The sequence below is a fragment of the Aedes albopictus genome, chromosome 3, assembly GCF_035046485.1.
Source record: "Aedes albopictus strain Foshan chromosome 3, AalbF5, whole genome shotgun sequence".
Classification (NCBI taxonomy): domain Eukaryota; kingdom Metazoa; phylum Arthropoda; class Insecta; order Diptera; family Culicidae; genus Aedes; species Aedes albopictus.
The window spans coordinates 7,894,904-7,922,171 of NC_085138.1; the positions used below are offsets into that span (position 1 = coordinate 7,894,904).

At 39.5% G+C, this 27,268-nt stretch overlaps 3 protein-coding genes across 6 annotated transcripts in view; 1 reads left to right on the forward strand and 2 right to left on the reverse strand.

Annotated features, from left to right (window-relative positions):
• LOC109405631 (fumarate hydratase, mitochondrial) overlaps window positions 1-8,413 on the reverse strand; it is a 30,207-nt gene extending 21,794 nt beyond the window's left edge. The window contains exon 1 of one of the 2 annotated variants that reach the window (XM_029858102.2): window positions 8,176-8,413. In XM_029858102.2, coding sequence (XP_029713962.1) covers window positions 8,176-8,280 — 105 coding nt within the window. In that variant the 5' untranslated portion in view covers window positions 8,281-8,413. Of the gene's footprint in view, window positions 1-7,782; window positions 7,892-8,175 lie in introns of those variants that run through there. The other variant, XM_029858103.2, reaches the window with a different exon arrangement.
• A 1,318-nt stretch (window positions 8,414-9,731) lies between these two features.
• On the forward strand, window positions 9,732-25,690 carry LOC115268884 (telomerase Cajal body protein 1 homolog). The gene is made up of 3 exons (XM_029877071.2): window positions 9,732-9,888; window positions 9,955-11,286; window positions 25,271-25,690. Exons 2-3 carry the CDS (start codon window positions 9,979-9,981, stop codon window positions 25,493-25,495), a joined length of 1,533 nt encoding a protein of 510 aa, XP_029732931.2. The 5' UTR covers window positions 9,732-9,888; window positions 9,955-9,978; the 3' UTR covers window positions 25,496-25,690.
• Window positions 25,605-27,268, reverse strand: part of LOC109426339 (WAS/WASL-interacting protein family member 1) — a 69,797-nt gene continuing 68,133 nt past the window's right edge. For 2 of the 3 annotated variants that reach the window (XM_029858146.2, XM_029858148.2), the window contains one exon: window positions 25,605-26,442. The gene's annotated coding sequence lies outside the window, so the exon portion shown is untranslated. The remainder of the gene's footprint in view (window positions 26,443-27,268) is intronic. The other variant, XM_029858147.2, reaches the window with a different exon arrangement.

Below are 27,268 nucleotides of genomic sequence, written 5' to 3' on the forward strand. Positions count from 1 at the left end.
AGTTTTAGGGCCTATGCATTGCATTTTATGTATACGGCTTTGAAAGAAGTTTTAGGATTAAGATTTAACAGTCCGCTTAGAATGAAATTTTTGCTCGAAAAAAAAAGCAAGCAAATAAGTTTTATTGGATTGACTTAAAGGTATCTACAAAGTGTTTTGAAGTTGCATTTGTCATTGAGACTGCTTAACAATATATAATGCATTATCAAACCTAAACGGCTTTAGCGAATCAATGACAAAACCTTTATAAATAATGTCTAAGAACAGAAAGCATAGGGATTGTTACTTGGGACATTTTATTTCAAATTTCTCAACTCATCAAAATGTTTACTTTCACTGCCAAAGTTTCTACCTGCTCACCCTCTTCAAATTTAAATTATGTTTTAGATATGTTCTAATATGTTACAGCCTCTTAGTTAGCATGTGTTTAATATCTAAACTTATAAGCTCATTTGCGGTTTTACTGGCATCACTGTTCTTAACGAGGATTTATCAAACCTCTTGATATAGTGAATATCAAGAATGAAGTTTACATTTAAAACACAAAACACAAATGGTAATTAATATGTAATGTTACATATTTTTGTAGATTTCTCTAGTAACATAGGGTGGCGATGGGTATTATCGGCTGGTTTGTTCTCTTCATCATGGGTTTTTTTTTGTCGGCCAAATTTCCTGAAACTTGGTCGTATAATTCTTGGTTGGAAATAACATGAGGTAAACTCCGAGTTCAACAGCTCAAGAAAACCCCCAAGACAAAGAGAAAACTGCCGAAAATACATAATTTCCCCTATAACAAATAATTTATTTTCAACTGAATGAATTGTGTTGTTCTCGTCGTAGCAAACAAATCATATTTTTACTATAGAATTAACTTCGCATGTTTGATTTGATGCTTGAAATTGCGAAAGTGAATAGTGATCTCAAATAGGTTTAATTCTTTGAAAATTGATTGTATTGTATTGATTATATTGTACCGCTGCGGTGAAAACTTGGGTGGGACAATGGTGACTAGAAGGCCCATGCCACTATTGGGCTGCTTTTGGAAGACGCCAAATTGAATCTGATCAAGAATACGAGAATGGCCAAGCAGACATGGAACGTTATTCGGAACCACTATGCAGAAGCTTCGGAAGCAAGGACGGACTAGGTACCAAGATTCCAAGAAACTTGAATTTTCGTTCTTGGCGTTGCCGAAGATATGTGAGCGGGACGCGTGGATCATCGACTCCGGCGCGACGTCCCACAAGTGTGTCAATCTGGACTACCTCGTGACGTTGAACAGAAGCATGAAACAGAGCGTGTTCCTGGCGGATGGCAAGTAGATCACCACAGAATGATTAGGTTCCTGCAGGATGGTCTGGAGGAAGAACGTAGTAATGTTCTCCTCTCAGATGCGATGTACGATCCGCAGTTTGAGTCCAACCTTATTTCTGTAAAGAGACTCGCCACCAACGGTGCCAAGATCGTTCTTGAAGCGAATGGGTGCTGCATCCTAAAGGACGATAATGCGATAGCCGACATGACCATGTCGGGAGGGACATCGCGAGCCAGGTGCGATTCAGGCTCTGGAGAGGCAAGGGCTAGCCCCTGGAATTCAAAACGAAGACTGTGAGCACTACGTAACGTGCGAATACTGCCTGGAGGGTAAGATGACGCGTCTACCGTTTCCCAAGAGATCGAGTAAGAAATCCAAGCAGCCTCTGGACGTTATCCACACGGATGTAAACAATGCAGACACCGACACCAAGGCACCAAGGGGTTGTCGTTACTTCCTAACAATGATCGATGACCATTCCCGGTACACCGTCGTGTATTGAGTGTAGAATTAGCATTTAAGTTAAAATACACAATTATAAAAACAAAAAAAAAACAGTCGTGTATTTTCTGAAAAAGAAATCTGAAGTGACAGAGCGGATTCAAGAGTTATGTGCAATATGTCAAAAACCTCTTTCTTCGGAAGAGCTCCCAAAGTGATTCGATCGGATCAAGGGAATGAGTACTGAAACTTAACCCTGGATCGTTACTGTCGTCAAGAAGGAATCACCCAGCAGTTCACCACAGCGTATACCCCGTAACAGAACGGAGTTTCGGAGCGTAAGAATCGCTCACTAGTGGAGATGGCCCAGGACTGCGACAAAGTGATGGTCTCTCATGCCTACTGTTCAACATCGCTCTGGAAGGTGTGATGCGACGAGCCGGGCTCAACAGCCGAGGAACGATTTTCACAAAATCCGATGCATTTGTGTGCTTTGCGGACGACATGGACATTATCGCCAGAACATTTAGAACGGTGACAGAGCTGTACACCCGCCTGAAAGCTGCAAAGGTTGGACTGTCGGTGAATGCCTCAAAAACAAAGTACATGCTGGTAGGCGGAACCGAACACGACCGGATCCGTCTGGGTAGTAATGTTACGATAGACGGGGATACTGCCGAGGCGGTGGGGGAATTCGTCTACCTCGGATCCTTACATCCTGCAAGCACTCGGAGTTTTCGAGCGACGTGTGCTAAGGACGATCTTCGGCGGTGTGCAGGAGAACGGTGTGTGGGGGAGAAGAATGAACCACGAGCTGGCAGCACTTTACGGCGAACCCAGCCAGCATCCAGAAGGTGGCCAAAGCCGGAAGGATACGATGGGCAGGGCATGTTGCAAGAATGCCGAACAACAACCATGCAAAGCTGGTGTTTGCAAATGATCCGGTTGGCACAAGAAGGCGTGGAGCGCAGAGGATGGAGAGCGGCAGCCACAAACCGAGTATTGTGGCGTACTATTGTTGATTATGTCTTGTCTTAAATGTGATGTTGAACAAATAAATGTATGTATGTCTGTATGTGGAGATGGCCCGCTGTACGATTCTGGACGCGCAGTTACCAAACAAGTACTGGACCGAAACAGTGAATACGGCCACATACGTTCAATACCGTTTGCCAACAAAGCCTATACCGTCAACCCCGTACGAGATGTGGACTGGAGAAAAGCCTGATATCAGCCACCTCAAGATATTTGGTTCGTGGATCTACGTATGAATTCCATCGGAGAAGCGTTCAAAGTTTCATGCGAAATCCAAGAAGATGTTGTTCGTGGGCTACTCTCTCCAACATAAGGCCTACCGTCGTGCGGGGCTTCTTTTTACACTTTTTCATGGTTTTTCAACTTTATGACATTATAACTCCCAGAGTAGTGAATGAATTCCCAATATTTTTACACATAATAATCGTGAGTATGTATGTAGGATGTATGCAAAATTTGAACTAAATCCATCAATAAACAAAAAAGTTGTTCATACACCAATCGGACACATGTCATACAGAACCGGATGGGGGCTACTTTGGACATTGTTATCTATAACAATACTGCATTTCAAATTCCAGTGTTATTTAGAAAACTACTTTGTACCAATACTGTAGTATACTATATCGGACATGATTTCAATAAATATATGCGTTTTAAGATGGTTCCGTTCTACCTTTGGTATTATGTGCAGCGTGATATTGCTATATAGATAGCCTGTAAAGAGGAACCATTGATCCTTTATTTAGGTGAAACGGTCATTTATAATGTATAACGATACAAATATTCGATTGTATATGCTACGTTGATACATTTTGAATGAATTGATCAACCCTTTGAAATTTATGAGCTTTAGAAACAATGCTTACAGACCAAATGTTCTGATACGTTATGTATATTTTATTGGTTTATTCGATGTTTTTTCGCGTCTTGACAAGCAATAATCGTCTGTTTGAAAAATAATTTCAACCAAATGAAGCGAAAACTATTGCTTCATAATAGTCCCAAAGACATCAAACAGATTTGAACAATATTTTGAACTCAAAAAATCCACATTCAAAAGTGTCCAAAATAGCCCCGCATTTCAAAAGTAGCCCCGCACGACGGTACCGTTTCATAGACCCTGAGACGCACAAGCTGTCCACGAGTAGAGATCGACGTTTTTTTTTTTGAAACATCGGGAGGTTCGGGAAACCGAACCTTCGCAGGCAAGTATCGTTTCATATCCATTTTCTGAAATTTCTCCGATGAACCCTGACAAAGTTCATGAGATTCTTACGCACGCGAACGAGCTGATGACGATTCCTCCATTCCGGTAGATCCTACAATCGATGATAAGTAGGACGGCGATGATTGCAGTGAGGACGATTTCCACGGCTTCGAGGCAGCAGCCAATAAAGAAGACGACCAGGACGATACCATTAGGTCAGGTGATAGGGTCATCGAAAACAATCTGCCTCTGGTTATCGAAGGACAGGATGAGTTTAGTGGTACACCTGATGTTCGTAGATCCAGCCGTGCGACCAAAGAGATCGCACCACAGAGGTTCATGACTACCCAGGAGTACTGCGAGCCCCGTTCGTTCGAAGAAGCTATGAAGTGCCCTGAGAGGGACTTCTGGAAGCGCACAATGGAGGAGATTCAGTCCTTGCACGAAAATGCGACTTTGGAAGCATTAAATAAGCAATACATGTTAAAAGTAGTTTGACTCTTGAAGAGATCGGTTTGTTTACTGCCCTCTAATAGGGATTGCTAAGAAATATCCTGAAAAAAAAAAATCAACGAGAAAACTCCTAGAGGCATCCCTGAATTCTCCTGGGTAAATCTCTGAAAGAACTCTTTAAGAACTTCTGGAGAAATCCTTGTTTGGAATTTTGAAAGAATCTTTGAAGTAAATTTAAGAGCAATCCTAGAAGGAATCCTGTAGAAATCATAGAAGAAACTCTTGTAGGAATCCCCTGCAGGTTATTCTGGAGGGATCCGTGATGGATCTCCTGGAGGCATCACTGAGGATGATGTATTGAGCTAGATACTTGAATTAGCATTGTGATCATCCATCCGAAGGATGCATCATACATATACCAAATTTCGTCTTTGCTTAAGTCCTGTCACGGTCGCCATGTAACGCATATATGTGGTATATGGGGGCAAGATGGGTCAAGGGGCAAGATGAGTCAGTGCCGTTTTCAAGCGTACAATGTATTTTTGGAATCTTTCCATAATTTTCCCAGATCAACGACGTGGATCCGCAGAAAAGTTATATATTTATTTGAAAATTGCACTGGAAAAAATAAAATATTTTTCCGTTATACTTCTTATGCCATGTAGTATTCCCTCTAGGCACGTCCGTAAGCGATGACAGCTCAGAATAGAATGCCCATTTCTTTACTGCGACTAGGCATGGCCTGCTGTAATACGTATATTAGCCTACTACATCTCTCCTCCTTTTTATTTGTTTTTTTTTTTTATTATTGCTCCTGCACTGATAACAGTAGGATCAAGGTAAAAATCTTTCATTTTCATCAAGCATCATAAACTCATACTTGTATCAATGTACCAATATACCTACCCACGTTTATATATTGTTTTTTAGGAAATTACAATATTCTTAAAGAAACTCGAAGTCCAACGTTATATTCGAATGTTTTGCCGTATTTTACCCATTGTTAGAAATTATAATAAATCTATTAAACTTCAATAAACATGTGTCATAGTAAACCGACTTCAGAAAAGGTCACCATCTATATGGTTTCTAATGTGTCAAGCAAATATCTGACTTGCCAGGCTATACATTGTTTATGTACAATGGGATCTTAACGAAACCCTCAAATCTATTTCATAAATTCAAGGCGACAGAGCCACTCAGGTTTCAGTGTTTTGCATCCAGAAAAGCATCGCTTTACCTCCGAATTCTCCTTCCAGACCGGCGTGTCCACGTGAAGATTGAGCGAATGTATCCTCCGAACCGGTGTGTTTACACCCTGGAATATGCAAGCCGTCCTTGAACCGGTACATTGTCCATGCGTACTCGTGTCCTAATCCGAAACCGATGAATCCATCTCCAAACCAATTAACCATCCTCTGGTTCGGCGCGTCCACATTTGGACTGATCGCATCAGACCGATGGCCCAAGTACCACCTTCCTACTGGTCAATCATACGGCATTTCATCTTGCATTCCATTCACTGGCGTCGTGAATCTTCCGACAGCCACAGACCTTAATATAAAATCTTCAATACTTATTAGGAAAACTATTATATAAGCAGGGTATATTTATATGCTTTCCAAAGCTCAGTTTATAGGTTTTCTTACTTCCCGTAAACTTGCCGTTTTGAGTACATATGTTTGGAGTAGTGAAAATGATTACAACACAAACGTTTACTTTTGTTAATAACACATAATTTCCATTTTTTTTAAAGCAAACTCATTTTTTTAACAATCAAGCTGTTACTAGATTCCCAATTCGACTGATTTATCTTTTACTATCATATTTCAACACATTCTGCGGACTGGAACCCTAAGTTCCCTTCGCTTTACTTTGTCCATTACTGGACCAGTCAAATGGTCTGGAATCATAGTTCCCTTCACTTGACTCTCTAAGTGGCCTAGAACTTAGGTTCCCTTCACTTGGAGTCTCTATAAGCTGCCTCATCGATGTGGGCATTCAGATAAATGGCCTGGAATCATCGTTCCCTACATTTATCTACCTAAATGGCCTGGATCCTAAAATCCCTTCATTTAGGTTCTCTTTATGACCTGGTAAATACAACTCCTTGAATTCTGGGAATTCACAGGAAATATAAAACATGTTCAATGTTCATGCTTCAAAGATGATGTTCATTCTTTACGAAATTCTTGGAAATTTTACACAATTCAATGTGTGAAAACATTTTTTCCAAGCATCAAAGAATACCACAACCCAAAGACAACCCTAGTTACCGTAGTCGTATTTGCTTCAGTATGCCCTCAGCTCAGATTCTTTCATTTCTTCATTTAAATTCTCCAACACATTATTTTTCTTGTGCTTTCTTCACTGATTTTTCTTCGAGTCTTCAAGCAAACGTAACTGGCTTCTGATAAATCTTGCAAGCTCGATCCCGTTCTCGTCAGCCATTGTAGTATTCCCTCTAGGCACGTCCGTAAGCGATGACAGCTCAGAATAGAATGTCCATTTCTTTACTGCGACTTGGCATGGCCTGCTGTAATACGTATATTAGCCTACTACAATGCCATACGTCCTATATAACTACGTGTAATGTGTAGGCGGCATGGTAGGCAGGGCAAGATGAGTCACCCCAGTTTTCAGTATGTTTGCATAGTTTTTGAAAATGTTTGATGTGTATCCGTAGGTCGTGGTAGAAAACAGAGCAATGCGATTTATATTTAGAAAGTTCAAGGGCCATTTTTAAATGACTATACTTTTCTTCACACTCATTGCGAGCATATTCCAAATATGTATTCAGCTTGGTGGTTGATATTTATCACTTTGAAATTCCGAATGACATATTCATGATGGCTGCTAATGCTTGAAGACATTTTCAGCACTGATTATGGCATCCTGGGGTAATCAACCCATATAATAAAAGTTTGGAAGAAATGAAACGCCCTAATGAAAATGAAACCCCATATTTCCCCATTTTCCACTTATGTAAAAATAGTTTTCATAAAACCTTTAGAAAAAAAATGAACTTGTGACCGTGGAAATTGGGAAACACTGGGATATAGTGAGCCATCAAACACGGTAAAGCCGGTACATGTAAATATGTTATATGTTATAGCTATGGCGTGATACGCTAGATTATACCTGCCAGTCACTGTGTTTGATTTCTCTGAAGGATTTGTAGTCCTTGCTATGGACTCTGGCTACTGGGTGTCCCATATCCGAAAATGACGCTCACATAACCTTCATCATTTTCTATTGAATATTGGTAGACTGAATGACACGATATTTAAGGGAAATCTTCAAATATTTCAAATTATTTACCAACCACCTTTAACTTTTTCTTCTGAGGAGACCCATTCCGGTGGTCAGCTAGAAGACGGTCGTCGTTGTTATCCTTATCGATATCACACATTTCACACCACCTTCATTACAGCAGACGTGGAAGGACACTGAAGAATGATTGCACATCACATAGCAAAAGGGATCATGGCATGAGGACTGATGGGTGTTGATAAGGATGAAATGAAACCAATCAAAATAAGATTTGGAAGGGGGAAATACTATTATGGAAGTACTAACAACAGTCGTTACCCTGGTCGACCCGGTTCATACATATCCTTCTACCTATGGTCCAACAAAGTCTCAGTCTCAGATTATGTAATTTTTCGAAAGTTTTATCCATGCGCTGGGAAAAGCTGCAAAAGCCGAGCACACCTACCTGGACAGAGGTGGACAAGGCTCGCGACTCGAGCCGAGAGATCAGTTTCAGCTGTTGCTGTCCTCGTAGAACCACCCGCGAGAGTTGGCAAATTCGGCTGGCCATTTTTCGCTATATGCTTTCGGCACCACTCAGAAGATTATCACAGCGCTTCACACCGGGGTTTATTTTTGCTTTCCGTCGCGAACAGCGGAACCAACAACAACACACTCTCGTCGCGCACTCGGAGGTGAGAAACAACTCACGCCAGAGTGATGCAAGTGAGAAAAATTTGACGTTTCGTTGTGCTTAGGGATGCCAGACATAAAAAAGAAGCTTTCACTTTTGAAGGTAACTTTTTTGAAAACTGTTTTTTTGGCAACAAGACAGGCCAAACATGTCTAAAAGTCCTATCTGCAGAAAAGAGGCTCTCTTTGGTTTTTCTCTCTTTCGTTAATATCTCAGCTGTTTCTTTGTATTACATATGATTGTCTCCTTGCATTGAACGATGGTCAAAACAATCGTCTTTTGATTTCTACTGCAAAAATAGTTTAAAAGTGTACCATTACATTTCAATAATTCAAAGAGAAAGTGAACAAAGAGAGCCTCTCAAATGCAGATAGGACCTATTGAAATGTTTGGCCTGAGACTGTAATAGTCCATTTTACGAGCCGATTTTATGAATGAATTTTGACAGGAGGTAGCGTCCAATAACCCGTGAAAACCAATATCATCATCAACATTGTTGTCACTTCGTAAAATGGCTCATAGTGGTTTCTGCTTTTAGTATAGTGTTGCGTGTACGTACACGCTGCATTACACGAACACCACTTGAGTTACTGGTTGAAAATAGTAAACAAAGATCAGCTGTTCCCAGCAAAATCAAATGGGCATATTTTCAACCAGTACATTTGCATTAGTGTTCGTGACACCGCGCTGCGTTGTTGAAAGCTGATGAATTCAGAGTTGGTATCACATCCTTCTCTACCAAGATAAATTATACGACCTTTAACGAAGTTTCAGGAAATTTTGCCGAAAAAAAAACCCCTGACGAAGAGAACAAACCTGCCGATAATGGGGCACGTTCGGTGTAGTACTAGATTTGTAGTAATGAGCTGAATTTTAGTATGGTGAGAAGGTCAATTCTCCGTTTCTGCAATGAAATGGTACAAAAAGCGTGGGTATTATGATTCCTTGCCTAATTTGATACTGTTTGAGCAAAACTTTGGATAACTATGTTGTTTATGTTGCAAGAAATGAAGAAAACAACAACACGTTACCTTATTTCGATTTCAAATATGAGTGTATCCAAGGCCGTCACAATGACCACCACCTCAAATTTCTATCAAATTTTTCTTCCTCTCTATTTATCTACAAACTAAACATCCTAAAAGTAAATATAAAGATCTTGTTCCAGCGAAACTTCTGAAAAAAAAACCTTCTCAATCAATTTCAGGATCGAGTTTTCTATCAGTGTAGAGATGAGCTCACGCTAATGAGATGCAAGTGAGCAAAAATTGACGTTTACCGCTGAACTCACGCACTGCTCATCATCATATCATCATCATTCTGATGATGATTGTTTACGATTTAGAGATCGCCGACACCCGCCGTCAGCTCCCACCCAACAGAACAAGCAGACAACGAGTAAATATCGAAGTGTTCAGTAAAACATGTGAAACATCCTTCTAAAGGTTCTAACAGAACAATAATTTTGAAATTGTTAAAAGATAGGTTGGTGGTATTTGATGTATTGAGTAGTATTTGGAAGCTTACGTTATTTAATTTGCATACTTTCAGGAGAAAACTAATAGTGAATGAACCATGTCGCAAGCCGTTGACTCTGAAACAACGGAACTTCGTTCCGAGGAAGTACTAGCCGACCACCCCGATCAGACACCAAAAGAACCAACAACGGAATACGAAAGTGTCGCAGCAGTGGAACCGATGACGGTCGAACAAGAAGAAGAACAGCTAGATCAGGATACCATCGAGGACAAACTGTTGAACGATGTCCCGGCGGATCTGGGTACGGATTCCGAGACTCTTATGCTGGACGAAGATGCCCTGCTAGAGGACGTTAAAGATGATAAAACATGTGAAGCGCCAGAAGTCATTCAACAGGATGGTGTTCCTAAATCTGTGGAAGATCCTACGACTGAGCAGTGCAAGGAATCTACCCCAAGCGGATATGAACAGGATTACTTCCAATCTCTCAGTGCTCACGAGATAGGTCGCTGCTCGTGGGATAAAGCAGCCAAACAAAACTACGTCCGTGGCTGCCTGTGGTCCCCGGATGGTTCTTGCGTCCTAACCGCCACCAACAACGATGGAATGCACGTCTTTGAGTTTCCGACTGATATGTACGAAGCTCAAGAAGTGTCCCCTCAGCGACCGGTCAATCTGCTGGACTCAGCGGTGCACGTACGAGAAACAACTCTGGTGTACGACTACAAATGGTACCCCGGAATGCACAGTTCCATGCCGGAAACGAGCGTTTGGATCGCCTCCAGACAACACGAACCCATTCAAATGTGGGATGCCTACACGGGGAAGCTGCGATGTTCCTACAAAGGGTACAACGCGGTGGACGAAGTCGAGGCGGCACTCAGCCTGACCTGGTCCGTCGACGGAGGATTCATCTACGGTGGCTACAAGAAGAGCATCAAAACCTTCGATGTCAAAAGTCCCGGACGGGAAATATCGTCGTTCCCTACCAAGGTGACCGCCTCCTGCATGACCATCTGCACGCCACTTCCAAATCTGCTAATCTTCGGATCCTGGAGCCGGACAATCACGGCCCTGTCCCTCAACTCGCAGCAAACCATCGCGGTGGGAAACAATGCACGGGACTGCAGCCACAATGCCGGTGTCACCTGGCTGCGGTTCATTCCGCGAACGAACCTGTTTGCCTCCGGTGGACGGAAGGATAACAAGCTGATTCTGTGGGACATTAGGAACCTGCAGAGGCCGTTCCATGTGCTGGAGCGCAAGTGTGATACCAACCAGCGGATGTATTTTGATGCGTCGCCGTTCGGAGAGTGGCTTGCCACGGGGAACGTCGATGGAGTGGTGCGAGTTTGGAATCTGCGGGAGATAGATACGGTTGGCCGATCGTACCGGAAGTATGACGTAAGAAGTTTTGCTCTTAACTCATTCATAACTTATGGTTCTAAATTTATACTTATTTTTTACGTCAGGCAGCTAGAATTTTCTCATGACTGAAATGAAAACATCAAAATTCAAAAGATGGTAAATTTAATATTTTTCGTGTGCAACTTACTGTAGTTTTCGTCTGTCTACAGTTCTCTGAAGTCAAGGCATGATTTCAGTTTGATCTTTACATGTTCTCGGGAATAGTTATGAAAGGCCTTTGACATTTACACATGATTAAACATGAATATAAACTAATAGAAATCCCACGTATGCAAAAACATGTATTTACAGTTAGTATTCTATTTATCAAACTTCAGGACTGATTTCAGCTTCGTCGTCCCAGATACTCAGGAATCTTGTTGAGGAATTTATTTCAAATAGTTCGATGCAATATTCGTTTCTGTAGCAAACAGACATTTTTTTGCGTACAAATAACTCTAACTGTTGTCCATCTACGATTCTCTGAAGTCAAGGCATGACTTCAGTCAGATCGTCAACATTTCTGCCATACTCGTTGATTGCACAAACATTGTCCACTTTTTCAAGTATTGGAGCCAGAAAAGAGCAATGAAAACAATAGAAATTAATTTGTGATGATTAATTCAACTATTTCAGATTTAAAATCGAACACCCAACAAGGATCAAATTGGAAAAGGAACCAGGCATCAACCAAAAATATTGTGTGCACGTTGACCAAACGTTTCTTTTGAACTTCACCCTTCCACTAACACCCAAATTCCCGTGACGCCTAGGCCTGAAAGAATGTAGAGGTCTCTATGTACTTTCATAGGTGTCCAACTAATCTTCCTTTCCCATCCCTCAGCTGTCGCAAGGACGTGGCCAGGACAGCACTCGACCGTTGGAGGATTGCGTCAATCTTGTCTAAGAATCAGAGATTAGTCCCAAATCTTTGTGCTTTGGTAACGGACAGGAAGGATGAAACCCTCATAACAGCGATCCAGGGCTGTACCACCTACGAATTTGTGCGACTTGCTTAATGCTAATTCTGTTATATTCTGTTATTCTGTTATAATCAACGCACCCCCGGGCCGTGGCCAATCTGCGTTGAATCGCTGGGCGATACGTCTACCAGTAGACTTGTATCTGCCCTATGCTAAACCGATTAGCATAGCAAGTCCTTTCCACTGATGAGTAGGCTCGAATGTCCCGCTCCTCCCTATAACCCATAGGGGGAAATAAGGAGTTTTCAGTTTCAAGTTTTGCATGAATCATGACACCAACTCTTTCTACCATAATGCTTTAAAAATTCTGAAATAAAAGAAAATTAATATGATGAAAATAATTGAGATGCAAGTTTTTATACAAAATTTAAAGATCAGTTATTTAAAGGTGAATTGAAGAAATGTTAAGTACGGTGCCTATATTATAAAATGTTCCGCACCGCCACGAATGTGATGAATAAGCAAACACATAAATATTCTATTTGCCTAGTAGTAGAAAGAGTTGCGTGCCTGTTTATAAAAGTTTTTACTTATCTTGATATCTCCGGACAATTTCCGTTTGTGTTTGGGAACTTCGTGGGTGTATCTTCAGAACTAAGGCGTTTTCTGGAATTAAAAAATAAAATGAAATACTGGGCCGCACGGCTCCGCGGCCCACTTATATTACCTAGTATAAACATATATATACAGGGGATAGACAAAATGATCGGGACAGGCAAAATTTTCACTTTTCAAAAAATGTTCAATTAGCTGTAACTTTTCGAAAAGTGCATCAAATACTTTCAAATTTTTACTGTAAGTTCCTCAACTAGTTGTGTATCAGTGGACAAAATTTGGAAAAGATCGGACAATTCTTCACGAAGTTATAAAGATTTTTGAAAAAGGTAAAATTATCCGATAGCCAACTTTGAGCTGTTATATCTCCGGATTCAATGAACCGAATGCAATGAAATTTTGTCCATTTATGACTTATATAATGAGCTATGAAAAACCATTGACTTAACTTAATATTCTTAACACGGAAGAAAGTTATAACGATAAGATTATTTTTCTAAAAAAACACCAAATTATCCAAAACATCAACATCGTTTCAAAATTCAAGATGCAAATTATAGTTCATTTAGTTTCCCTCTAATTGACTTATATATAAATGCGTTTTGAAGGAAAGTAACAACATAGCCGCCAATAAATTGAAAAAGTAATGGGATGCATATTAAAAATAGACCAATTTACTAAAAAATCGTTAAAAAAATAAAATCGCTATAACTTTTTCGCTTGTTAAAAATTTCAAGTTAAGTTAAATGTTTTCCAGAGTTCATTATATAAGTCATGAATGGACTAAATTTCATTGCAATCGGTTCATTGAATCCGGAGATATAACAGCTCAAAGTTGGCTATCGGATAATTTTATCTTTTTCAAAAATCTTTATAACTTCGTGAAGAATTGTCCAATCTTTTCCAAATTTTGTCCACTGATACACAACTAGTTGGAGAACTTACAGTAAAAATTTGAGAATAGTTGATGCACTTTTCGAAAAGTTACAGCTAGTTGAACATTTTTTGGAAAGTGAAAATTTTGCCTGTCCCGATCATTTTGTCTATCCCCTGTATATGTATAGGACGAAGTAGTCAGTTTTTGTCGATTTCGTCAAGTATGCGTCTTAAGTCTTGAGTCTTGATCACCCGTTGGCTTCGAATCTATAAGCAAGCACTATTAAATGCTGCACTTTCACACTATTGGTTTCGGTTTCTTAGTTATTTTAAATTGATATGGCAAGAAAACATTATTAAGCATTAGACATTCAAAACATATTAGGGTTTACTCACAAAACAACTATGTATCACATATGAAAATACTGATATTGAAAATTAAAATTAATATTAATCACAAGTAAATACAATGTCAGCACTGTGAATGAGCAATTTGAATACACGAGATACTACTATTTGTTGCATATTGATTGTTAAAATTAACCAAATAGTGGAAAGCCCAGACAACAATATTCCAAGTCTGCTGACCAGTCCTGCAAAATATCAGTCTCAGTGCCTGTTTTTCAGCCGAAAATGAATGACTGCGGCGGTCGTTTTCAGTTCCTCGATGTGAGAACTGACAGAGTCCGAGAGCTCCATTCGTGAGCGACCCAACCAGATCAATTCCCAATCATCCACACACTACTCATGCTGAAAGGCCATTCGTCTCAAGCGGTGGCTTGTGAGAGTGAGTGCCCTATACGTTAGCACTGGTGAAAACACTCAAATACAGAAAATTGAATGGAAATTTAGCCCTGTCAGCTCTCGCTTTCAGCACGCTGCGGGCGAGTGTGAGTACCTATTTCATTTCGCTCTCGTGTTGCTGATCGGAAAGCAACTTTGACAGGAAAACCAAAATGGAGAAAATGAAAAAAGCAAAATATCGCTATCATAACGGCCAGTCGAAAAATTGCAGCACTGCTGCTGACTCCAGAAAGATCCCAAGATTCGTCACAAAGCACAAATGTTTTCATTATGATTCACAACGACTCTCGCAACCCTTCTCGGCTCAACCGACTGGAACTGTTTTCTGAGTATAGAAACTACAAAGCCCTAGCAGGTTCATCCTGTTTATCGAGCCTTTCTGATAAATCAGCTATACTCCATCTGTAGCAGCCGGTTCGCAATGAACCGCTGGAGGCGCATTGAAGTGTTAATTATAATAACTTCCTTAACTTAAATACCGTCAAATCCTGTGATCTTGGCTAGGGAGTAAACAGTTTCGTGAGGTTGTATCAAAATTCTAAAGAGTGTTGGGGAAGGGGAGGGGAAATAAACATATTTCTTCCTACACCTAGCAGTTCGGATCTTCTGTTCACACTGTCACTCCCAACCTTTTTTCAGTGTGAAACGTTTCTGGATCTGTAACGGGTGGTATCACTTTACGCTACTCTTCTATCATGAACATAGATAACTACTTTTAAAAATAAAAGTTTTGTCCTACTACCTATTTTATACCCGAAAGATGTTAATTGGTCAAATGTTTCGTTCAGCAAGTCTATGTCCATATTGATGATACAACCTTCTATTAATGAGTACATAATAATGTTGCTTACAGTTGTGAGGCAATATAACATTCAACTCGTTGAATGCAAGTTATGAACCTGCAGAAAATTTTTTATTAGGCTGTTATCTCTAAAACTACTAAACACATATTGAAACGTGAAATTGTATTGTAATAATTGATCCTAATCTTAACCCTATCACTGGAACGCGTTTGAAGCAAAATGATATTGCTAATGATTTGGTTGGGCATTTAAAGTTTTTTTGGTTTCGACAATAGTCACATACTATGCCCTACGACATTGACGATTCTATTGTCTATGGCTCACCTATTTCGTGCCACCCAGCAGGGACTTGGTCTGGTACCCAATTCAGTATATCCGCTCCACGTAATATACCGAACCTCTTTTGATTTGTGATATATTACGCGGAACATTACTCTCTTCATTCGGATAGCGGCTATGTAACCCATTGGATTAAAAGCCTCCATCAAACATGAAGCGATTAATCGGAGACTGAAGACTCTATACCAAATTTGGCTCAGAGACAGGTAATCAGTGAGGTCAGTTTTTCTCGTTTGTCAGAGACGATTGATACGTATTAAGACAAACTTTCCACTGCATCTGCCAGCAATAATCGGTGATCGATCAACATTCCGAGTACCCCAATTTACACAATAATGCCAAGGATCACCGCTCATGCTTTACAATACAGTTGGAAAAACTAGAACAACACCTGGCCACAATGATGCATTAAGCACTAAAGCGGACCGGAAGTGTTGGTGAGCCAGCCCCCACCGACTTGCTTAATGCTAATGCTAATTAATTCAATCACCCATGTACTGTAAGGACTGATTTGGATAATCTATCGAGATATCCAAGAAATGTAAAGACTGGTAAAAAGGCAACAGGTGTTTGAACTACATCTAGTGTTTCAAATCATTTTAAAATAACAAACTTTAACGAAGACTTCGATAGTTCAGAAGTGTTGAAAATCCCAAGAACACAAAGAAATCATTGGAAATTGGAAACTCACAATTTCGAACCGATAGCAACTCCAACAATCATCTAGCAACTAAATATGCAAACTTCCAGGAAGAAGTGAAGATATCCAAACTACGTAATCTTGAACTCCTGCGTAAGCGCTCCAACCAAAGCACGGTATTCGAACTCCGTTTGGATAACCATGACAATATCATCGACGTAGATCAGGATATACAATGTATATTATACATTTTGGACTTCCTCGCTTGCTTAACATACAGACAAGGATCTGCTGTTGAGCTGCGAAATTCGATCTTCCTGAATAGGCCGTCAATTGTGTGGTTCCAAACTCTCGTAGCTTGTTTTAGTCCATAGAGGTTTTTTCGTAGTCTGTACACTTCGTTGGGATTGCTGTTTCTGAAGTCTGGAGGTTGCTTCATGTAGATCTCCTCCTGTAGCTCTTCGTAATAAGTATGCTGTTTTGATGTCAACATGGCGCACCAGCATCCGGTCCCAGTTTGCGAGTGTTTAAACAGTCCGAAAAGTTACGGACCGGAGCAAATACCAGTTCATAATCCGTCCTGAACTTTGAAAAAAAAAATGCTCGGGTCACTAGTCTGGCTTTAAATATATCTTGCTACTTGGCCGGTCTCATCGTGCTTACGCTTGTAGACTCATTTGCATCGTATTGCCTTGTGACCTGAAGATGGAGGTACCTCGGTGATCCCTCAGGTCTCGTTCTTCCGGTGAGATGCCATTTTTCACCATTTTTTGTTTTCTGTGCCGGGTACAGCTTCTTCAAATGTTTTCGGTTCTGCTTGATGAATGATGATGATGATTCTGTAAACTGTCGCAATTACGTTAGATTCATCGCATACTTCTGTCTGGCACATCTTGATGCACAGCCTCTTCAGTTTGATCGTCATCGTCAGCCTCGTAAAATTGCAAAAAAAAATCATCAAGTTCAACACTGTGAAAAACGCTCTCCTGTTCAACAGCAATCATATTTGTCAATTGTACAGGACTTCGTTAACGCTTTCATCCACCAGGGGTCCTTCTGTGCACGGAAAAAAATCCATTCCCCTAATCATGAATAAAAAATCATGTTCTTATGATGTCTGCCAACTCATAATATCATAATTAAAATTCATAATATCATGAATGAGTTGACCAGAAATATGAATAGAAACAAGCATTTTCATAAATTATATTCATGGTCGCTTCCTAGCGTTACACTTATCTGCCATATGCAATTATATAAATCGCGCGGTCGCCCAGCACAGGCATGTGGAAAAAGTTGAACCTGCTATTTTTGCAAAGTTTTTATTTGGTTAGAGTAATAAATGTGCATATATGAGGAAATGGAACATCGAAACAGTGTGCCCGTAAGATTCGGCAGGTTGTTGGGAGTTGATTGACTAAAAAATAAACGCGCAAAAAGTAAACAGTGCCTAGTTCGCGTTTTCGTTGTGCCATCCGTCGTAGTTCCGAGTTTATGTACGGAGGGTGAAGCAAAGTGAGAATCGCACGTTAATTTTCGGTAATTCTCTCTATTTTTCCGGTTTATCCATCGTTCGACGAGTTCGGAGACTCAGCAAGTGATGTGAACTAGTGAACAATTGATGTGGTTTGGAGGGCATCCTTAGCCTGTTGGATGTAGGTGCCAAAGACAAAAATAATAAACCAGCTAAATATGATTATCCGGTGAGTTCGATCATTGTTGTTCTCTTTTATATTTGAACATTACATATCTTCACTAACAAGAGGCCAACTAAAAAGTGCTGCTTGCTCATAGAAAAAAGGATGATGGATAGGTCCCAAAATCATAGAAATGGGCTCTGATATCACGTATTTTATTTTCTTATGATTTTAGCTTGCATCGTTTTATTAATCTAATTAAAAGCATTTGGGACCGACGACGACGGAATCATAAAAGTAATTCTTAATTCCATGAATTCTATGCATGGTTCCATCTCCCTCAACCATGATTTTATGAATTTGACTGAGAAACATTGAGGTCCGACGACGACGAAATCATAAAAGTAATTCTTAATTCCATGAATTCTATGCATGGTTCCATCTCCCTCAACCATGATTTTATGAATTTGACTGAGAAGCATATACACTCCCGTTCAAAAGTTTGGGGTCACCCCCTCAAAAACATGTCATTTTTTTAGGCCCATATCTCCGCCAATTTGCGTCCGATTTCAAAACCCTAGGTTTCATTCAAAAGATAATAAGTCAAAGAAACTTTGAACATGATTTAAAAGAAACTTTTTCAAAAAATTTTGTATGTAAACTTAACCCAAAGTTGCCAAATTTTCTAAAAAATGAATATAAACTTACGGCAGTGTCGCTGGAAATTGGGTCGACCAATTTTAAGATGAGAGCGGTAATATGACCCATTTTCTATTAGCTTTTAACTGCTTTTTACAGAACTTAGCTAAAAAATCTAGAAAAAAAGTTATTAAGTAAATTAATCCTTGATGTCATCGACCAAAAGTTTGGGGTCACCCCTCAATATGATATAGGGAATCGCGCTACTTGGGCGGTGGCTTCTATATTCGTCTGTTTTCCACTATAACTCAGTCAATCTTGAACCAATTGACACAATTCTTGGAATGCGGTGAGATAGGTATAGTATCTACCCGTGTACAAAATTTCAAGTCAATCGGTGAATTTCGTAGAAAAGGAAAAGGAAAAGGAGTGGAGTACTATGATTTTAAGCGGCTAAAGCTTCAAGAATCGGAAGATGAAGAATCGGATTATCCGTGCATGATGATTTCAGCAGAAGAACACTTCAGTGAGCCATGCGTAGTAAGAGTTTCGGTTAACGGTGTGCAGCTCAAAATGGAAATAGATTGTGGTGCGGCGGTGACGGTTATTAGTAGAGATCATTATAGAAAACACTTTAGTCAGGTGCCAGTAAAAAATGCAATAGTCGTTTGGTAGTAGTCAATGGTCAACGTTTAGGTATTTTCGGAAAAATTGAGGCTGATGTTGTGGTGGATAATAACCAGAAACGGGCTAATTTAATCATACTCGATGGGCCGGGGAAATTCGTACCGCTGTTCGGCCGTGACTGGATGGATTTGTTTTACCCTCAATGGAGAAAAGCTTTTGTAAATGTAGCGAATATAAACTCAATGGATTCATGCCGACAGGAAACGAAGGGTAATGTAGATACTGAAATTCAATTGCGCTTTCCAAAAGTTTTTGATGGAGATTTTTCGAACCCGATATCAGGTTATGAAGCGGACCTTGCCCTAAAGGAAGATAGACCCATATTCCGTAAAGCTTACGATGTACCATTCAAGCTGAGAGAAAAAGTAACGCAACATTTGGACTCCTTGGAGAAGCAAAATGTAATTTCTCCTATCCAGGTCAGTGAATGGGCTTCTCCGGTCGTGATAGTTTTAAAAAAGGATAATGATATTCGAATGGTACTAGACTGCAAAGTGTCTATAAATAAATGCATTATACCCACAACATACCCTTTACCATTGGCGCAGGACATTTTTGCTTCCCTATCAGGCTGCAAATGGTTTTGTTGTCTCGACCTGGCGGGGGCGTACACGCAATTAAAGTTATCAGAGAGGTCAAAAAAATTTGTTGTCATTAACACAATCAAGGGTCTTTACGTTTACAACCGCCTGCCACAGGGAGCCTCTTCGAGTGCGTCCATATTTCAGAGAGTAATGGACAGTATTTTGATTGGACTGGAATATGTTTGTTGTTATCTTGATGATGTCTTGATTGCTGGTAGGACATTGAAGGAATGTAAGAATAATTTATACCTAGTTCTTCAAAGGCTTCAGGACGCAAATGTGAAAGTAAACCTAAAAAAATGCAAACTTTTCGTACAATCACTTCCATATTTGGGTCATTTAATAACAGATGAAGGAATATTGCCATCTCCTGAAAAGCTGCTAACAGTGCAAGAAGCCAAAGTTCCTAAGGATGTCTCGGAACTAAAGGCATTTTTAGGCCTAATTAATTATTATGGTAGATTTGTGCCTCACTTATCGGTCAAATTGAGCTGTTTGTATGCTTTGCTTAAAAAGGGTGCAAGATACATTTGGGATGAGAGATGTCAAACAGCTTTTCAGGAGAGTAAAACAGCTTTAATCAATGCCAACATTTTAGAATTCTATGACCCAAATAAACCAATCATAGTTATTTCCGACGCTTGTAATTATGGTCTTGGAGGAGTTCTAGCTCATTTGGTAGACGGCAAAGAAAAACCGGTTAGTTTTGTCTCCTTCTCGTTAAACGCGGCACAAAAAGCTTACCCGATTCTTCACTTGGAAGCTTTAGCGTTGCTCTGTACCGTAAAAAAGTTCCATAAATTTTTGTTTGGGCAGAAATTTACAATATACACTGATCACAAGCCCCTGCTAGGAATTTTTGGTAAGGAAGGAAAGCATCAGTTGTGTGTTACTAGGTTGCAACGTTATGCTATGGATATGTCAATATATAATTTTGAAATTCACTATAGGCCTTCTTCTCAAATGGGAAACGCTGATTTTTGTTCTAGGTTCCCTTTAGAACAATGGAACGCTTTGACGCCACATTGACAACGGACAAATAAATAGCATAAATTTTTTCAGCGATTTTCCTCTAGATTTTTCTCAAATTGCTAAAGAAAGTGGGTCGGATTCATTTCTTTCAAAAATAGCACTATATATAGCAAACGTATGGCCTCATAGAATAGAAAAGGGTTGGCAACAGGTTTATTCAGTACGGAATGAACTGGAAATTGCAGACGGCTGCATTTTGTACCAGGATCGTGTTATGATACCTTTATCATTGAGACTTCCTATGCTAAAGCTGCTTCATGCAAATCACAGCGGGATAGTTAGGATGAAGCAGCTGGCCCGTCGTAGTTTGTTTTGGTTCGGTTTAAACGCAGATATCGAAAACTTTGTGAAGCTTTGTCAGGCATGTTTAAAGACAGCAGTCGTTCCCAAACCAGAAAGTAACTCTTCTTGGATGCTTACTACACGCCCTTTTAGCCGTATACACGCCGATTTCTTCTATTTTGACTCCAAAACTTATTTACTAGTGGTGGATAGTCACACAAAATGGCTAGAAATTGAATTAATGAAGTACGGGACAGATGCAGGTAAAGTTATAAAAAAATTTACAGCTATTTTCGCAAGATTTGGGCTTCCAGACGTGCTCGTCACAGATGGTGGGCCTCCATTCAACTCTAGCCAATTCACGACCTTTATGGAACGGCAGGGAATAAAAGTAATGAAAAGCCCTCCATATAATCCTAGTAGTAATGGACAGGCAGAGAGGATGGTTAGAGTGGCAAAGGATGTTTTTAAGAAGTTCCTATTAGAACCGGAGACAAGATCTTTGGATACAGAAGATCGTATTACGTACTTTTTAATGAATTACAGAAATACCTGTGATTCTGATGACAAATTTCCTTCGGAAAAGATGTTGAGTTTTAAACCAAAAACGTTAATTGATCTTGTTCATCCTAAACGACAGTATAAGCATTATCTGGAACCTCTTCCTGAGAAGGAAAAGGTTTTTGTAGATACTTGTAGTACGCCCTCACAGGATCCTTTTCTTATGTTAACTTTGGGAGACAAAGTCTTGTATAAGAACAATAATAAACATTCGATAGAGAGGTGGATCGTAGCCAAGTATGTCAAAAGAGTCTCACCGAGTGTATTTCGTATCTCTTTTGACAGGCATGTCATAAACGCGCATCGGGATCAGCTAAAACTCATCAGGCCACCAGTAACTTCAGCGAGGTTTCAAATTACGGTACCATCGAAACAGTGTTCGAAAAGACAGAGGTCAGACAGCCTCTCTGGTGAGGAGGATTTCCACGGTTTCCCAGATGTACCTTTAGTTCCGGAAAACTCGGGAAGTGATGGTAGGCGTTTCAAAATAGCGAGACGCAGTCCCATTCGCACGCGCAGTCATACGAGAGCAAGCAAGACGAATTGAAGATGCAGCGAGGTAGCAGAGATCCAGCTGACGGTGGTGGATTACTCAGATCCAAACTGTCATTTCGAAAGTGTTGTAGTAAGAAGAAAAAGAGAAAGTAAATTTAAGACAAAGTGATGATGAATTGATATAAATTAATGGTTCTTGAGATGTGACCTAAAATTTCGAATGCATTGTAAGTTTTAACATAACATAAGATGAAATTTGTAAAGGGAAGAATTTAAAAAGAAATTTAAGTTTAATTGTATGCTATTCAATGAATGTTCTGCGATAAAAAAAAAGTTCGATATGTTTCAACTAAAGGGGAAAGAACTGTTATGTTCGACCTAATGTCAGAATCCTCACATTCCATAAATGAAGTTTATAGCTCAATGTTCACTAGAGTGAATTCAGAATTATAGCAGCTAGGTATGAAGGAAGAATAAATATACGACGGCGGTCTCTTGTATCTTGACTGTTAACAGAGTTGGACGTATTTCATTTTATCTCCGAAGCTATAGATCAGAACATAAAAGATTCCTCTAGAATATAATACTTTAAATTATTATACCAGAGTGTCAAGGGAATCTTCCCATATTCATGCCAAGGATTTCCTCTAATTACTAAGAGGAATTCTTATAGAATCCTGAAAGGGATTTCTGAAAGCAACTGCTCCAGAATACAGAAAACAGAATGCTGGGAAGAATTTCTTAAGAGTTTCTTAAGGATTTATTGAGAGGAATCACAAAATCTATGCGAGGGATTCTCCAAAATCCAAATTTATCCAGAGAATTCTGCCCAGAATCTCGTGAGAGATTCCTAAATAATCAATAAATCTGAAAGAGAGCGCCCTAGAATCTTGAAAAATATAGCCCCAGTATCCCAATATTTTATGAGACTAATTCCCCAGAATCTTGAGAGAAATTTCCCCCAGAAAACAGAATTTTCAAAGAATCATGAGAAGTGCACCCGTAGAATACTTAGTGATATTCCCTCAGGATCTTACGCAGAATCCTGAGAAAGATGCCACTAGAATCCTGTATGGGATCCCCCCAAAATTCTGAGAGGAATTTCGCCACAATTCTGAGAACGCTGAGTATGATTCTCCAGGAAGTCTGGGAGAAGTTCCTGAGAATGCTGAGAAAGTTTTCCTCAAAATTCCGAGTGGGATCCTAAAAGAGGGTCTTCCAAAATCCTTAGAGGAATCAACCCAGATCATCCAGAAATTTCTTAGAATCCTGAAAGGGATTTCACCCTTGGTAGGGAACTCTGGCAGGGAATACCCCAAAATCGTGAAATGAATTCCCTTAGAATCCAGAGATTCCCTAGAATTCTGATAGGTATTCCCATATAATACTGCTGAGAAAAATTCCTCCAGATTTTTTAAAGGGACTTTTCCATAATTCTGAGGATTCCTCTGAAATTCTGTGAAAGATTCCTTCAAAATGCTAAAAATTATCTTCCTGACAGATCTTATCCCAGAAAAGAGAGAAAGATATTTCCATTAGGAATTTTATTAAGGATTTTTCTAGAATCCTGGGAGAGATAACTCCAGTTTTCTGAGATGGATTCTCTCAGAATCTTTAGAGGAATTCTTCCAGAATTCTGGGATTTCCACAGATTCCCAAGATGGATTCTCCCTAAATCATGTGACGGATTGTCTCAGAATCCTGTGATGGATTGCCTCAGAATCCGGAGAGAAGTTTTTCCTCGGGATTCTCACAGAATACTTAGACGGATATCCCCAGAACTCCCTAGCAGATCCAGTGAGGAATTCTCCTAGAATCATGAGAGAAATTCTTCTACAGTATTGAAAGACATCCCATTGGAATCCTGAAAGAGATTGTCCCAGACCCCTGAGAGGGATCCTAAGAGGAGATCTGCCACATTACTAGGAGAAATTTATTTAGAATCCTGAGAGGGATTTAAAAAAAAGTTTGGAACCCAGAGATGGACTGACCTAGAATCCTGAGAATGTGCTAGAACCCTGAAAGGGACTCTCTAGGTTATAAGGATTCCTCCAGAATCATGAGAAAGATTCACTTGGACTCATGGGAAGGATTTCCCAGAAAACCTGAGTTATAAAAGGTATGCCTCGATTTAGTGGACCCTAGATTATATAGACCCTCGATTTTATGTGCTTTGATATGTACATTTTACCTCGATTTTATGTACATTTTTAATGGTAAAATTTTACAGTGTATTCTGAAAAAAAAAATATTATTTTTGAATCGAAAGAAAAATCGAATGTAAAAAAATGATTCGGTCGATTTTGTTGGGCTTCAATATCAATTCAAAAAATCGATTAAACGGAACAAAAACATCGATGTTGCGAACATCGATTCAAAATTGTCCATCGCTGTTCTAAAACCATACAATATAGATCCAATGTCCAAAAATGGCGACCAGAATATACAAGATGGTGGTTATTTTAAGGATTTTCAGGTTTTAAAGCCATGCAATGTGGGTATATTTGGCATGGAGACCAAAATATCTAAGACACAGCCCAAAAAACCCAGATTACAGCAGTTTTTAGGAGTTTTGGGCTTTGAAACCATTCAGTATTATACTATAGGGATTATTTGGTTTGATGTGTTGTGTTACCATAACCATAATATCCATAATCATAATATCCAAGATGGCAACCCAAAATTAAAGATGGCGGCTGTTCCAAGGATTTTTATGCTCCAAAACCAGGGATAATTTGGTATGGGGAAAACGTATAGTCGAAAAATGGTGATCAGAGTATCCAAGATGGCGATCAAAATATCCAGATTGGTGGCTGTTTTGAGGAATTTAAGGCTCGAATATCGTGTAATATGGGTGCGCATTAATGTTTCGATTTTGTCATTGTCTTTGCGCAACAGACCTTAATTTTTGATTAATTTTCTTACATTTGAAGATAACTCTCCCTACTGTTCTTTAAGATGAATATAGCTCAAAATTCAAGATAGCGGTGCACAATAATATTACGAATCAACCTATACTCCTCCCATTGAATTCTAACGGATAACTTCCTGTTCCCCCTTGCAGTTCCCGCTCCATCGAGACTGCTGCAACGGTGTATCGTTCCACCCCACCAGACCGGTCGTGGCCACATCGAGCGGCCAGTTCCATCCAACCACGAACGGAGCCGATTACTCCCACGACTGCAACGACGAAGTCGTCCCACAACCAGCAGAGGACACCCCCGACCGAAAGACACCGGAAAATTCCCTCACCCTCTGGTGGATCGGCAAGGCCATTTCGGAAGAATGACAGCCCAGTTCGGAAACCGAGCAACGCACTTAATCATGGTTGTTTTTTTTTAGTCCACGGTTTTCTTTTCTCATTTTTCGCCTTCGCAATGGATTAAAATCATCTCCAGTTAATAGTAAGAAGGATTAAATATGTATAATATGTACAAAAAATAACAATAAAATTAATAAAGAATGATTATTTCTTCAATCGTAACGGTGTGTGTTCGTTCATACTTGCGGGTTCTCACCCAAGTTGGTTATTTTTGCATTCATATTCGTTTGTTTGTTAATTACAGTTTTTTTTTTTGCGTTTAGCTTTAAATGGTTTTATTATTATCTTTGTGTGTCGTACTGTTCCAGTAAGATACCATGCAACGATGAAACAGCAACTTTATATACGTTTCTCTATACTGAATTTGTGGTTGTGTTTGTATTTCCCTCTGGATGTGTATGTTTTTTATGTTGCTTTCTTACGAAGAAAGAATTTGGAGCGCTCTATAAAGGTAACCTGCGAACGAACGAGTCCCTAATCAAAGAATTACATATGTACAATTTTGATTGCTTCTAAGTAGGTTGGTGCTCTACTGTAAATATGCTGTGTGGTGTAGCTTTTCGGTTGTCTGGGTGCGTATTTGTGAAAACGAAAATTTCCTAATGATCCAATGATTGTTTCTCTGCTTTTGATGGGGGCCGGCTATGTAATTCTGTTCTATTTTTTTTAACGTATAGACTTTGATATGATTTCGTAGCATTCTGTTGTTTAAATAGATTGTTACACTTTTCTATTGCATTACTGTATACTGTTTGGCTCCTGTTTCAACAATAACGTCCATCAACAACCAACAACAACAACCAATTGACTAAAATACCACGGGATGCACATCGGGCGCTGCTGGTGTAATTGTGTGATTTGCACGATTTGTAGCTTTGAACCGCACTCTACAGTACTAGATGGGGGGGACTGTACTGAAAATGGATGATTGTAAAAGCACGGTGATTATTGATTCCTAGATTAAAAGGGACGTCATAAGTACGACCGATAAAAACTGCAAAACTATGTTTTCAAATCTTTAGGAATTCTCTAGGAATATCCCTAGAAGTTCTTCCAAGAATGCTTATCCCGGAAATGGATACGAATAGTATTCATCTGTATTCATTAATCCTCCAACAGTTGCTTTAAGACGAAATTATTCCAAAAAATCTCTGCATTGTTTAAAAGGATATCATAAGATTTATCTCACGCAATTTTCTAAAAATTTGGTCTCAGAATACTTTAAGAGATTTCCAGTACGTGTCTCATGAATTCCCCTTAGAAGCCAAGCCCAAGAATTGTTTTCTGAAAAAACAGCTGAAAATCCCCTAGTTGTTAACTAAGGTACTCCAGGAAAGTCATCATTTTTTTAAATATTTTAAAATGATTAAATATAGGATTAGAAGTATTTTTCAAACTACCCAACTAGCGTTTATTGTAAATGTAAACGTCAACAACGCGTCTTCAATACGGCTCGATGCTGAGTTACTGTGTTGTACCGTGACCGGCCCTAATTCTGCGCAGTCCCTAATTCGGCGCACTTTCGCGAATATACCACAAAATCACGGACACTAGTTCAATATTAGCTTCAAATATATTTTTTGAATATTGTTTCAATAGTAATGAAAAAGTTTGTAAAGAAAATTTTTTCAAATAAACGACCATTATTTTGTAAAAAAAATAGAATGATGTTGCAAGTACTGGAAATTGCCTGAAATCTGTGTCCGTTTGCGAAGCTGCTAAAAAGTTGCCTCATGAGCT